We start from the raw sequence: 14,759 nt of genomic DNA on the forward strand, positions 1-14,759 counted from the left end.
CCGTGAAAAGTTTCAACCTTTGGCGGCATGTAAAATGTAACCATCCTAAAAACTATGCGGCTACACTCTTCAGTTGGCAATCTGGGATGGACTGAACAAAGAACATGTGAAGAAATTACTGGCAAAAATTCGACAAGTCATTGTCAAACTACGAACCCCAAGTATTTGAAGTGTTCTGCTCGATCTACATGGGGTAACTCAATCATTGGATACTGTGACTCTCTGGGGTTCAACATTTGCCATGACTGATCGGCTTCTCGTTTTTCAATCTTACTGTGAACAAGTGGCTGCTGCTGGAACAAGAGAATTCAAGTTAACAAAAGCTGAATGGGACGAAGTGAAGAACCTGTGAGACCTCTTGGCAAAGCCAAACGAAACAACTGTGAATCTTCAAGCTGTCGATGTAACCCCGGGAGTTTTAATGAAGGAATGGCGAAAACTGTCAAAATTCTTGCAAGAAAATGGTGGACAAATTGCAGAAGGAATTCTATCCTCCATGCAGAAATGTGAAGAGAAGCTCTTTGAGTTTATGTTGACCCACTGTATTGGATTCTTCTTACCTCAAGGGAAATACCAAAGGAAAAGGAAGGGCTCCTTGATAGTGCTCGACAACTAAAACAAAATCGATTGCTACATTTGAACTCGGCGAAAGAGGTTGAAGAAAACTAAACACATCAAAAGGAGTCATCAACAATCGAATTTACAGTTTCGGAAAGTTCACATCCTTCAGAAATAGCAGGGTGTTCTCAAACTTCTGTCTCCACTCTGAACTTGTTTGAGCGTCCATCCCTGAGACGTCTTAAACCATCACAGGGAAATGGAGATAATTCAAGCACCAATTCTTCAGAAGAGGATGCCTTTGAAAAGGAATTGGATAAATAAGAAAGACGCAGGGGAATTTCTGCGATTCAAAATTGTAATGAAGCATTATTCGAGAAAAACTTTCGGGAAGATTGTGAGGCAATGGAGTCTATTGGTAGGCTAAAAGTTAAGTGTTTTTGAGACCATTCACAGCTACCCACACCACATTCAGGCTCCCTTTAGAATTGCTTTGAGCATGCCAACAACTCAAGCTAGTGTAGGCAGTGCGGCAGGCTATGAAAGACAACTTAATTGCTGCAATAACTTTTTACAGAATGAATTATGAATGATTCTAGTTTGTATTATTGTGGATGACATTTAAATAGTTTTAAAAGTCTGAATAAAAATAATGTTTTTTCAAAATTACAGTATGCACTTTTTTATTTAGTTAAAAATTAATTTGAGTTGGAGCGCGTAGAGGAGTTGGAGCAGAGCTGGAGAAGTCACTATTGGTGCTGGAGTGGAGCTGGACTGGAGCAATTCAAAATTTGATTGCTCCAAATCCCTGCTTGTAATAGCAGTCTTGGATGATGACCCAGCACATGTTGTTCATTTTAAAGACACTTTCCCTGCAGATTTGACAAAATGCAAAGAAGGTACCAATGTGAGATTATTAAAGATAGCTACAGCATTCAACCCAAGGTTTAAGAATCTGAAGTGCCTTCCAAAATCTGGGAGGGATGACGTGTGGAGCATGCTTTCAGAAGTCTTATAAGAGCAACACTCTGAAGTGGAAACTACAGAATTCGAACCACCAAAAAAAAAAAAAAAAAAATCAGCCTTCTGCTGGTGGCATCTGACTCAGATAATTAAAGTGAACATGCATCGGTCTGCACTGCTTTGGATCGTTATTGAGCAGAACCCATCATCAGCATGGATGCATGTCCTCTGGAATGGTGGTTGAAGCATGAATAGACATATGAATCTTTAGCATATATGGCACATACATATCTTGCAACGCCGTCTACAACAGTGCCATGAGAATGCCTGTTCTCACTTTCAAGTGGCATTGTAAACACGAAGCGGGCAGCATTATCTCCAGTTCTTATGTCAGGGCAGTCTTGTGCCTGGAGTATATTTCATTAAAGTTGTATCTAGACTAGCATCTGGAGAAATGGACTTCCCTCCTGTGAGACAATACCATCACTGCAGGTCACCCCTTCAGTATATCTTTTCTGATATTATCAGCATACACTTTCCCTCTCAATTCATTATTTCTAGTGATACCTTCCTAAAGAAATCTTCCTCCTTCTCTATTTAACTCCCTTCACATACTTCTAGATTGCTATACCTTTATAATCCTCTGATGCTTAGCCAAAGCTTCGTGTTTAGTTTGATTCTTTCCTTTAAGTTATTATTGTTATTTATGTCTGTATTTCCACAGGTGAAAGCAAAACAGAGGAAACAGAAATATAGCGGGGTCTCAGGAGATAAGAAGCTTGGTAAGGAGATAAAATAAGATTCACCTCGGGCAAATCTAAGCCAGCAAACATTAACTTGATTGGAAGGTAGGAACCCTGAAACCCTAAGTGTTGAGACTTGTTTGCAGGGGCAATCAAATATTGTCCAATCCCATGCCACATTGGCAACTGACCTAGAGAGGGGGCTGCCTTTAAGTTACATCAACTGGGGTAGATTGCAGCCACCCCTTTTCTTGAAATAAAAAAAAAAAAGTCCGCAAGGATGACAGATCCTAACAAAGGCTGCTTGGATCAAGCCGAAGCACTGCACATCATGATCTGTCATTTCTGTAGACTGTACCTCTTTTAAAGAAGAGAGCATTTGCAGGCTATGTTTTGGCCACCCCAGGGCCAAGCAAGGGTAGAGAATGATCTCCGATAGAGAAATATGAGGGAAGGGACACACTGTTTTTTCCTTACTGATTAACAGTTGAACTTGGAGAAAGTCTTTCCATTGAAAAGACCAGATTGTTCTTAAGATAGTACAAGATATATTCCAGATCCCAGTGCCAAGAACACTGACTGGATTCGCTATGTTATGCGCATATTAGTAGGAGGCGCTCTACACAGATACAGTGAGAAGACATGGAAGAATGTCAATACTCAAACTGCCAAAGGCTTTTTGTCTTGTAAACAGAACAATGGTTAGCTAATTTCCCCAGGAGTCAGGGTCAGAGTCAAGCTGGGATCAGAGACTAGAGATCAGAAATGTCTGAAACATCAGTTTTCTAGGTGTTTGTGGGAGGATCTGTGGGGATGCTAATCTGGGGAGCAGGGAGGATTTTTAGCAGGAGGGAAATAAGGTGGGAATTTTGAATGTAGTGACTTACTCTGCCTTCTTACATCCGAAAACCACCTTGCATAAGTATCCCATCTAACCCAAGTCCCTCATGCCGGTGCCCAAGTGGTGGGTTGGGAACTTGTGACAAGTGGGGTGGCTTGAAGTGCATCTGCAGCTAGCAATGAGAATGTGAGCAGGAAGGAACTGGGAAAGGTGCTTCTGGTGAAACACCTGGGAGGAGGCTGAAAGGGGATGCAGAGGAACTAACAGTCATGATGAGAGAGAGATATAAAAACTTGAGGATGGGGAAACTGGTCTTCAGCTTCACAGTACAACATACGGAACAGGAGTCTACAATGCCCTAAGAATTAGAGCATACCTAAGAACTTTGGCAGGATGAACAATTGTGAGAAATACCTGTTCAAGCTCAGAGACTGCAAACACCACCTTCTCCAGGGTTTCCCCATGAATCTCCAGGAACCTTCTGACTGTTCCTGTAAGCAAGAGAATTAAATACATTGAGCAAACAGGGAGACAGATTTACAGTCTCAGCTACGATCAGGGACACTCACCAGCTATAGGCAAATACGAAAGATGCTTCCCTCCTTCTGCAAGTGGGGGAAGGCCCCCACCCCACAGACAGGAACCTAATGGGTAGCTAAGAGCACTACACACAGTGGAGTGGGCACACACAAAAAGACAGCTTGCTAGATATTAAGAATATCCATAGTGATAGAATCATAGAAAGGTAGGGTGGGGAAGGATCTCGCAAAGTCATCAAGTCCAGCCCCTCATGCCGAGGCAGGACCACGTAAACCTATACCATTCTGGACAGTTTTGTCCAAACTGTTTTTAAAAACCTCCAGTGATGGGCATTCCACCACATCCCTTGGAAGCCTATTCCAGAGCTGAACTATCCTTATAGTTAGAAAGATTTTCCTAATACTTAACATAAATCTCCCTTGCTGCAGATTAAGACTATGTCTCCACTAGCAACTGAATGACAAAACTTTTGTCTTTCAGAGGTGTTAAATCCGTCCCCCAACCCCCGAAAGACAAAAGTTTTGCCAATGACAAGTGCTGGTGTGAACAGCACTTTGTTGCCAGGAGCACGCTCCCGCGGACAAAGCTAACGCCGCTCATTGGGGATGGAAGTTTTGTCCGCAGGAGAGCTGACGAACAGCGGCTACGCTGCGCGACTTTTAGCGACACAGCTAAAAGTTGAATAGTGTAGACATAGCCTAAGACTATTCCTTTTTGTCCTATCGTCAGTGGACATGGAGAGCAGCTGATCACAGTTTCTTTATAACAGCCTGAACATATCCGAAGACTCTTATCAGGATCCCCCTCAGTATTTTCTTCTCAAAACTAAACATGCCCAGTTTTTTAACCTTTCCTCATAGGTCAGGTTTTCTAATCCTTTTATCATTTTTGTTGTTCTCTTCGGGACTGTCTCCAGCTTGTCCACATCTTCTCTGAAGCATGGTGTCCAGAGGTGAATACAGCACTCCAACTGAGGCCTCACCAGGGCTGAGTAGAGTGGGACAATAACCTCCTGTGTCTTACATACGACACTCCTTTAATACACACCAGAATTATATTAGCCTACACACTGTTGACACGGTCATTTCTTCCCTCATGGGATCTCTCAAAAGCTGTCCTTTTCTCTCAGCCCACTTGTCCATGCAGTGACTGCAGTAGCTCAGACAAAAACGTCTGGCTTCTCACCTCCTTCCTTCAAACAATCCACTGAAAGTCTTCTACTACAACCCTCTGACCATGTCACACTCATATTCAAATCCTGTCACTGGTACAGTGTTCATCTAAATTCATGCTTCTGGAATTTACCTTCAAGGTTCTGCACAAATTTTGCTCCTGCTTAAAATTCTGCTCCCAGTTTTCTCTACTCCCTCTCCCACATCCTTTGTTCTGGTTAAGCCTCCCTCCTCTCCACATCTTTTGGATAGTATCCTTGTTCCATTCATCTTTGGATCTTCCGTTCTGCCACTCTTGCTGGGAACAATCTCCTCTCTAAATGCTGAATGACCACACTCTCTCCAACCAAATCCTTCTCTACACACATCTGCAAGACCCATCAATGTTAATCAAGGTGCAAAAAAGCCAACATCTTATCATTTTGATAACAGACCCTCACCTGATGACAACTGTATTTTCTCTCATTTAGAATGCAAGTCTCTTGGGGCTGGGAGCTTGTTACTTTCTAGGTATTGGACAGTGCACAATGGGGCACTCAACACAGGGCAAAGGATCTTCTCTCCATGGAAGCTTCCCTTTACAGTAAACTGGAAATGGGTATGAGAAACAAAAACATTGGCTCTAATAGTAGGACAACAATCACATGGTGTCAGCAACTGAACCTGTGGGCACATTGCCTGTAAACTGTAGAGGAGCCTGGCAAATTTCCTGAGAAAAGGAGTGGCAGAGATGTGAAACATGTTCCCAGAGACCCACAAGGCCAACTCAATCCATTCCCTTATGAGCCAAGCTCCATTCTCAGAACTACTTCCAGAAAAGGTTACTAACATATGTTGAGCGAAAGTCCCAGAACAAGTCAACATGCACTGCAAGTTTCCAGGAAAGCCAGGCACCTCAAGCAACCCCAAACTGCACACAAGCTAATCTTTAGTAGTAGAGGCTGCTCCAAAGCCGATTCATCAGCACAAAGCCTCACAAACAAACCAAGACACCACCACAAAGGGCAATGAATTTAGAAATAAGAAATCCCAAGGATTTTCTGATGCACTGGAGAAGAGAGACTTATGGTGACATTTGTCACTCACTCTGAGGAGCCTTTCATTGTAGCATCTAATTGTGCACCCCTGCTGGCCTGCTGCAGATGTAAAGTGCTGCCAATACCTTGGAGGAAACTCCAAAAAGCATTTTAAATTAGAAGTGATTCTCTTGTGATTTGCAGATTTTATAGTACAGTAACACCTCACGTAAAGTCGTCCCGATTAAGTCGTTGTTAAGTTGCTGATCAATTAGGAAACATGCTCATTTAAAGTTGCGCAATGCTCCCTTATAAGGTTCTTTGGCAGCCGCCTGCTTTGTCCACTGCTTGCAGAAAGAGCAGCCCGTTGCAGCGAGCTGGTGGGGGCTTGGAACCAGGGTGGACCAGCAGACCGCTGCCAACCGCCCCCCTCCCCCGCATCAGCTCTCCGCTTCCCTAAGTTCCCTGTGCGGCAGCCGCCCAGCAGGCTATCAATATTGCAGGCAGTTCAGCTGTCCCTCCCCCCACTGCCTTGGAGCTGCTCCCGCAAGCCTCCTGCTTGCTGGGGGGGAGGGGGAGAAAGGAGTGAAGGGGGCTAATGTCAGGGTGTCCCCCTCACATACCCCATCTCCATGGAGGGACACACGACAGGGCTCCGGATGGAGGGAGCTTCCTAGCAGCAGCTGCTATCTCAACTTGCTGATCTACTTAAGATAGTTTACCTAAGAGTGGGGTCACCATACTTAAAGGGGCACAAGGGTGTGTCTCTGTCTGCCATGCTGTCTCCCCTCCCTCCATTTGTGCTGCCTTGTAGAGTGTGAAGCTACATTAACAATGGGTTAACCCCTGAGGGCTCAGCCAAGTGCTAGGTCATCATTTAGAGTACGGCATTCTCTGGGAAATGGCCTACCCTCTGACTTCACCACCTCAACCAAGCTTCACAATCCTCATCGCTGTGTACAGTATTAAATTGTTTGTTTAAAACTTATAGTGTGTGTGTGTGTGTGTGTGTGTGGGGTGAAAAAAATTTCCCTGGAACCTGACCTGCCCCTATTTACATTAATTCTTATGGGGAAATTGGATTTGCTTAACATCATTCCACTTATAGTCACATTTTTCAGGAACATAACTACAACGTTAAGTGAGGAGTTACTGTATTTCCTCTCTCCTGCTTTCTTGGGCTATCCCAAGATGTGGTCAAGTTCCCATCAACACTAACAGGGGAAAACTGTTTTGTAACCAGTTCCCCAGATTGGGATGTCCTCGTGGTGCAGATGGGGCTCTTAGGCTGTGATCTTGTCAGCTCTCATCTGTTAGTCATTTGGACAGGAAGAAACTAAAGGCCAGCACTTCACAGAACATTATTGGATTGTATGGATGTGCAGAGACTGAGAGCAGCAAGGAAGGGGTGTTACCAGTTTAGAGAACAAAATCCAAACACATTAAATCAGTGAAGGACTTTTCAAGCAATAGCAGCAGTTTGGAGAAAAAGAGGATGCATTTCCAAACATTTCCTGCAGTGAAATTTTCATGTAAATGGGTTAAACCACAGCAAAATCTCACAGGGGCCAATACTGCTGTGGTTGAACAGCACCGTCAGTCATAAGGCCACCTTCCCTTCGTAAGTCTCTCCCAGCTCCCCTTTTCACCTTGAAGGCTCTTCTCCATTCACAAGCCATCTGTTGGGTACATACAGCTAAAACAGGAAGATTTTCAAACACTGGGCGTTTTACCTCTGGTAGAAATGCAGGCTCCTGGCAAAACAATGCTGACTGAAACACCTAGGCATTTGCTAGGTCTACACCTGAATATACATCTCTACTGACTTTGACCCAATGGAAGGCCCCACTACTGCCTTAACATCCTGCTGCTTAACACCCCAACCCCAAATGCTCCAACACCGTGCTGTTATTTAAGTCTAATGTGCACAACATGGGCTCCAGCTGGTGTAGTGTTAGGATGCAACAAACTTCCAAGACCTACTTACGCAGTGCTATGTGGGTTGCATCCTCCAAAGGGTAGCCTCTTTTCACAGAGTTTATGACACAGAATCCCACAGAGGACATTGCCTGCTCCCTGAAGTCAAGAGGAGAAAAGAAACCCAGGTATGAAAACAGAACCTCATATGGGAGTGAGCTATTGGCAGGAGGTATGGGGGAGGCAAGAAGCAGCTCAGTGGGCAGGATAAGCACTAGCACATCCCTCCTCTCTACTTGAGGAACATCTTTTGGTTTGCAGCAGAGGAATTCCCAGCTTATGAGCCACAGGAGTTCACTAGGTGGAGAAGGCAGAGAAACACTACTTGCCCCCAACTTTCTCCAGATTTGTTCCTGAACATCCCTTCCCACTTGGACCACTTCCTAATATCTCAAACCAAGCTCCCGATAAGCCGCTCCCCCACCCAGTCCACTGGAAAACTGCTGTCTGCAGGTGGGCTCTTCCAGGAACAGAAGAGGAGACGCAGGGAATGGGTTCTTTGGAGTGCTGGCAGGCTGGCACTAGTTTTTCCATGTCTTATCCACTTAACTAGTTTCCTGTTTGCCAAAAAAGATTTCCACTGCTGCAAATCAGAGGAAACAAGAGAGGGCTGGTGAAAACAGAGGGAAGGAAACCACGAGAGCATTCCCTCTTTCCTGTGGGGCCTGTTAGGTCTGCTGGAGGCTAGAATCCATGACAAATCTTAGGAAGCTTCTTGGGTCCTCCACACTGCCCTCTTGGTGGAATAATAATTGTTATTTTTGCACTGACAAGTGCTCTTAGTGATCAACTACATTGCCAGCCCTTTCCCTGTAGCAAGCGCAAGCTCGAAGACCTTTTTTTAAGAAGTGAAAAGTGCAGGTCTCCAACAACTGTTTAATATGCTATACCAAGATCAAAGCTGGTGACTGCCAACTTTACAAAGTCCAAAGTTAGTTACTTTCGAAAGGTGACTGCCACCTAACGCCATCTAGCAAACTAAGTTTTGTTGTTTTCCTGCTTTGCTACTTAATACCAAAATCCATCCCTCACCCCAGTAATAGAAAAATTAAGTCTTTCATGAACTCTATTTTCAGGGTGTCATAACTCAGAAACCTCTTGTCCAAATCACTTCAAAGTTTGCAGGAAAATTCTCCTCAGGCCCAGACCTAGCTACCAGTTTTAAGGCACATAAAACTATAGATTTGAGAAGATTGGGGGATTCTGGAAAAAAGTGGCCTTATTATAGAAACTCAGGTGTAAACTTGACTATGAAGCAACTATCATTGCACTGTAACAAACAGATCTTCAAATATCTAGAAAAGTTGTTTTCCCCCTCTCCCGAGAAACCACAAAGCTCCATTGATAAAAAAGGTAAAAGCCATAAACTAATCATCTGTGGATTTAGAAACACCCTGATTCACAGCGTGAAGATTTTATAGGATTTTCTGCAAGGTATAAGTAACACCATAAAAAGGAAGTGCTTCTTCACATTGTAATCACTTATCACTACAGGAGGCTTAGAGGCACATATTGGACTGAATTATATAATTGGTAATGCCATCATGCGTAGCATACTAGCTAAGACAGGCATACTTGCATCTCAGACTTCAGGGGATCAGCTGTTCACCACAGGAGTCAGAATGGATCTTCCCGTCTCCAAACATAGAGCATTATGTTCCTGGCCTTCTGCACTATTTGGAAGGTGGAGTGGGAAGAGAAATCTGCCTTTCCCCTGGGCAATCAGTATCATCTTGGCCAGGCTGTGATATATTGCCTGATTATCTGATACAACAAAGTCAATTATGCTTGCGTATTCTCCCTTCAAAATGACAACTCACGCTCCCGGAGCGAATAAGTGAGGGAGCAGAGTGGTCCCAGACTCTGTCCAGGTCTGAGATTGTTGATGGGTGTTCATACCCACCTGGACTCTGCCCACATCAGGTAACCCAGAAGCAGCATGTATTATGAGTAACAGAGCCTGGCCCAAATTGCCATGTGCTTACTTTGCAAGCTGTAGGACATTGCGGTAGCAGCTATACAGGGAGCTCTCGGCTGCTGTGCGATATCTGCTCTTGTATTTGGGTCCCACGGTGTGAATAATGAATCGTGCAGCCAGGTTAAATCCTTTAGTCAGTTTTGCCTCCCCCGTCCGGCATCCTAAAGAAACATACAAAGGATAAGACACCCAAGTCTTGGTAGGGCAGAGAGTAAAGCACCTCACTTCTTCATCCCCACACCAAACCCCACCCTGCAGCAACTTACTTCCACCTCATTAGTTCCTGCACCACAAGATGGCAAGCTGCTACAGCAGCACTCAGCCAGCCCGGGGACATGCGGTGAGCTGTACCATCTCCAGTCTGCTTCTCAGAAGCTGAGCATTCACGGAGTAGAACAGAAGCACCAAGTCACTGGAGAGGCTGTGTACTTGACTGCAGCTCCCCACACTCCCCCTCCCCCACCACACAAAAGCAGTATACTAACTTGGCAAGACAGTTGCAGTAGAAACATGTTATGCAGACAAACACAAACTCGGCTCTTCTGAAAGGCTTTGGGAGACTATGCTGTTTGATTAAATTTCTTGGTATAGGAGATGAATATGGTCCTTTTAATCAGCCAACTTGTGGTTGGCAGAGCTTTTAGAGATGGAGAAGCCATAACGCCATGTTTCTCCACATCACATGGAGCACAGTTGTGCCTTGTGGTTTGTTCCACAAGATTTTCATCTGCCCAGTTTTTAATGTCTCCAGGGATGCCTAACAGATCTCACTGTCCAGAAGGATTTCTGGGTATTCTGTCTACATTTTCTATTGTTCTATTTCATTCCTTTTCTCTTGGACAACTTGTCTCCAACAGACAGCGAAGTGTTTCCTCACATACATGTAGCCTTCTGGGAACCATTTCCCCCCCTCACATACTGGTAGCCTTCTGGGGATCATTAATAAGCATCTATTTCACAACCAGTAGTACACTGTGCACTTTGCAGAGAGTGATCTGGGCTCAAATCTATTCCAGTGGACCAAACTTCTTGCATCTTTAGGGCAAGATAGAAAAGCGAATGTACTAGCCAGGAGCTACAAGATGTTTTTTCCTCAAGTCTCCCCTTAAGAGAGAGAAATACTCTCAGAATCCACCTGCACAAGACTGACTTAAACTATTCCAGCCCCACCTAAGGAGAGGAATTTACTCACATTGGTGATAGAGTTATATTAGATATGCATCTCATGATTTTTTAAAACAAACTTTGTATTGTGGATAATCTAAGCACTATACCCAGATGCACACACTGTTTTGTTTAATAAAAAAAAATAAAAAATGTATGTAGTACACAGGTTAACATTAGCTTTAATATAATTTTTAAATCTGTTTTGTGCAACTCTAAGAGTATTTCCTGTGTTCTGCACCACAGAACTGAGAAGGAGCATTTGCTCTGTCTCAACAACAGTCCCAGCCCACTCCCAGCTGCTCCTTCCCTCATCCCTTGTTGAGTGCTGAAAACGCTGAGTAGGGTGATTGCTGCTCCTCCTGGCTTTCAATACAACACACCTTCTGTGGTTTTCTAGATGGAAACCAGTAGCAGAATAGGGAGGTCTACTCTACTACTTCCCTACTCCAGGTTAGAGAATGGAACAACTTCAAGAGGAGAGATTAAGGGAGATCCACATCAGAATATCCATATCCCAGAGTTTAGAACACTCTGCTGAGAGGCAGCAGATCCTGACCGAAATTCTCTTCTTATCAGACAGAGGGGAGACTTGAACCATGGTCTCCCACCCTCTGGGTGAGTACCCTAACCACTGGGCTGAAGGTTATAAGGGAGTTCTTCCTCCTGCCCGTTTTGTGTGGAGCTACGAGGCCTCTGACTATGCCAACTTGATTGGGCCCCACACTTGTGTTATGTGGAGGAGCATCTATCTTCCCGTGATTCATGTATTGCATGGGGTCTTAGGCAACAGAGAGGCACCCAAATGCCTAGAATGAGGCAGCAGTCTGCATGCCCAGAGAAAGAAACATGTTCCTAGAGAATTTTTACTGCAATAATTTAGGCACTGAGGAAGTTTAGGCACCTACAGGGTTAGGTGGCAGCCAAGTGGGAGTTTGGTGGATCTCAATGTTGCCTAAAAACAGGACTTAGGCACTTAAGTACCTTTGTGAATCCCACCAGAAGTCTCTATTTTTCCCCTCATTGTTCTAGACCAGGGGTTCTCAAACATTTTAATGGGGTCGCCACGGCTGGTGTTAGACTTACTGGGGCCTAGGCTGAAGCCAAAGCCCGAGTCCCATCAACCAGGGCCAAAGCCCCTGGGCTTCAGCTTTTCCCCTTCCCCCTGGAGCAGCGGGGCTCGGGTGGGCTTGGGATTCGGTCCCCCATCCTGGGATCATGTAGTAAGTTTTCTTGTCAGAAGGGGGGGCACGGTGCAATTAAGTTTGCGAACCACTGTTTTAGACCCATCCAGGATGTGAGCAGTTTGATGGGGTGAGCAGAAGCAGCCCAGGGAAGAGATATTTTTTCCCAAACATTTTTCCTGTGCAAAACGTTTGAAGCAAGCATCTTTATTTAAGGACAAAAACATACAAAGAAATCATAAAACAATAAAAAGATCTAAACGTGTACTTAAGCTTAACAGCAGGACCCCATCAGCCCTCATGGGAGTCCCTGATGGGTTTCAAAGCCTTTCAAATCCTTCTCCAAGGCTTGGCTTCTTTTGGTTATCATATCACGCCAGTTTGTAGCTCAAGAAGTTCCCTTTCAGTCAGTTCATACTTGGTCTTTCTACCAAAAAACGCTCTTTGTTCCCAAGCCTCCTGAAACAGGTAAAACCACTTACTGTCCCCCTTTCCACCTTGGGTAAGGCTTCAAAGGCTGGGTATCTGCATAGCCAACCTTGGGATTTTGCATATTAATCACTTCTTAGTGATTCTAGATTCTACAGGGAATCCACTTAGCAAGCCAGAAACACAAATACATATAATGCTTATTGATACAAAGGTCTGAACATTTTGTGGCCCATCACAAAATAATAGTCTGAAGATTTTCATGATTTCAAGGGCTGGCTCAAATAAACAGATAAGAATACGAACGTTAAACATGGTAGTCTCAAGACATGCCTGTGTTTGTCATATCTGTCACAAGTATTACCCCTACTTTACAAATCAGGAGCAAGGCACAGTGGCGAAGTGAGTTGCCCAAGGTAACAGTAACCAGGTGGCAAAATCAGTAACAGAGCCAAGATCTCAGTCATTGGTCTGACTTTTTACCCAGTCATTGGTCTAGACATTAGACCATCCTCTCCCAAACTTTAGATGGAAGACTCAAATTTTTCCATCTAAAGAATGTTATGGAGAGAAACAGAGCCTTCTAATAGAGCCTTACCGCATTTGGAAGACTGTTACTGTACTGCCGTCTAAGATGCAGTAGACTAAGATGATAAACTGACAGCAATTCCTCTAGAAATCTGAGCCCCTCCCTGAAGTATTTCTGGGTTAGAGGAAGCTGAACAGACTGTTCCCAGAGACATAGGAGTCAGCTGAGCCATAAAGAAAGCACTTGGTGCCTCCAGGCTTGAGCAGAAGCAGTGTATCACATGGTTTAAGCATGATTCTCTCTCATTCTCTCTCTCTCAGGGCTTAGAGAAAGTGGATACAAATGGGTGGGAAGAGGATGTGACAGATAGTGAAACATCCTGCAATATCTTTGGGAGATCATACTGTATTTAAGTGAATGAATGATTTATATATCATTGTGGGCCAGGGACTGCATTCACTCTATGGGGGAAAGCGTTACCACAGCTCCTCCAGGAAGGAAACCAGTAGGGGATGATGAAGGCAAATCACTCAGGTTATAACACCTCCGGAAAGGTACCACTTTCTGAGGTTCATATACCCTGGTTCAAACTGGGACCACCAGAAAAAGAAAGGACTTTTGGGTAAATAGCCCTGAGCTTGATCTGGCTCCTGATCTAAAGACTGACATGAACTTGCAAGAACAGGGAAAACCTCGTTCTGGGGGTTGAAGGACTTACATCTTCCAGTCTAACTTGGTTAGATTGTGCAAGGTGCTCAAATACTAGATAGGTGATACAGAAGTATCCAGATAAAGAAAAGTCCATAATTCAAAGAATATTTCTCTCTAGAAAAGCAAAATTGCCAGCCTTCCAATAGGGCTCTTCTTACAATATTATTAAACTGGCTTATGGAACTATTTTTGAATTAGTACAGGGAAAAATGAAAGAACTGACTAAGAGGTCACTCTGAGGCTCTATTTTATCATGCAGGGCAGCAACACTTTATCCATTACTAGACATTGGTTCCTAAAAGATTAGGTTGCATGGCTGCAGGCTAGCAGCTTGTACAGAACTTACTCAACATGAATTCTTGTTGAGTTTGGATTTCTGTTGGGGTGAACTGCAAGACTCTCCGAGCATCTCCTTAAAAAGGGGCAGTACAGCAAAATTAGTATTCATACAAGTTCAGTCTCTACAGCAAGAGCTTTTATAACTGCTCTTTTAGATAACTTCCAACTTCAATCTGCTTCAGTTAACTAAGGGGATGACTGTGTCATAGTCTGAAAGTAAGAGCTCAGCAACTTGAACGGCTTGCTAGAAGCTTCTAGGGGTCTGTATTCTGAATTACAAATGGAGGAATTGTCTACCATAGGGGGAAAGTTTTGGCCAGACCATATTTCACATTAAAACCAGGTCAAGGAAATAAAGGCAAGTGTCTTTTCTGCACCTTCCTTGCCTTCAAACCCAGATATTTCTGCTATGTGCTACATGGTGGCAGCTGCATTGCTGTAGAGCAGGATTCTCCTTACCTTTGAGTTTCTGGAGTTCATCCCTCAGGTTGGGGCCGGCATGCACGAAGATGCTCTCAGATACCACATTCTTATCTGTGAGAGATTCATTGCTGGTGTTTACTATGGCTGTGCAGTTCAATAATGCTACATTTCCTTTCCTGAGGAAACAAAGCC

At 44.1% G+C, this 14,759-nt stretch overlaps 1 protein-coding gene across 3 annotated transcripts in view; it reads right to left on the reverse strand.

Annotated features, from left to right (window-relative positions):
• The window catches only part of GDAP2 (ganglioside induced differentiation associated protein 2), a 44,534-nt gene that overhangs the window by 23,371 nt on the left and 6,404 nt on the right, over positions 1-14,759 (reverse strand). For all 3 annotated transcript variants that reach the window (XM_084611113.1, XM_084611115.1, XM_084611114.1), the window contains exons 3-6: positions 14,604-14,743; positions 9,796-9,949; positions 7,821-7,909; positions 3,520-3,596 (exon numbers count right to left, since the gene is read on the reverse strand). In XM_084611113.1, coding sequence (XP_084467239.1) covers positions 3,520-3,596; positions 7,821-7,909; positions 9,796-9,949; positions 14,604-14,743 — 460 coding nt within the window. The remainder of the gene's footprint in view (positions 1-3,519; positions 3,597-7,820; positions 7,910-9,795; positions 9,950-14,603; positions 14,744-14,759) is intronic.

This window comes from Lepidochelys olivacea (assembly GCF_965140295.1).
Source record: "Lepidochelys olivacea isolate rLepOli2 genome assembly, chromosome: 1".
NCBI lineage: Eukaryota > Metazoa > Chordata > Testudines > Cheloniidae > Lepidochelys > Lepidochelys olivacea.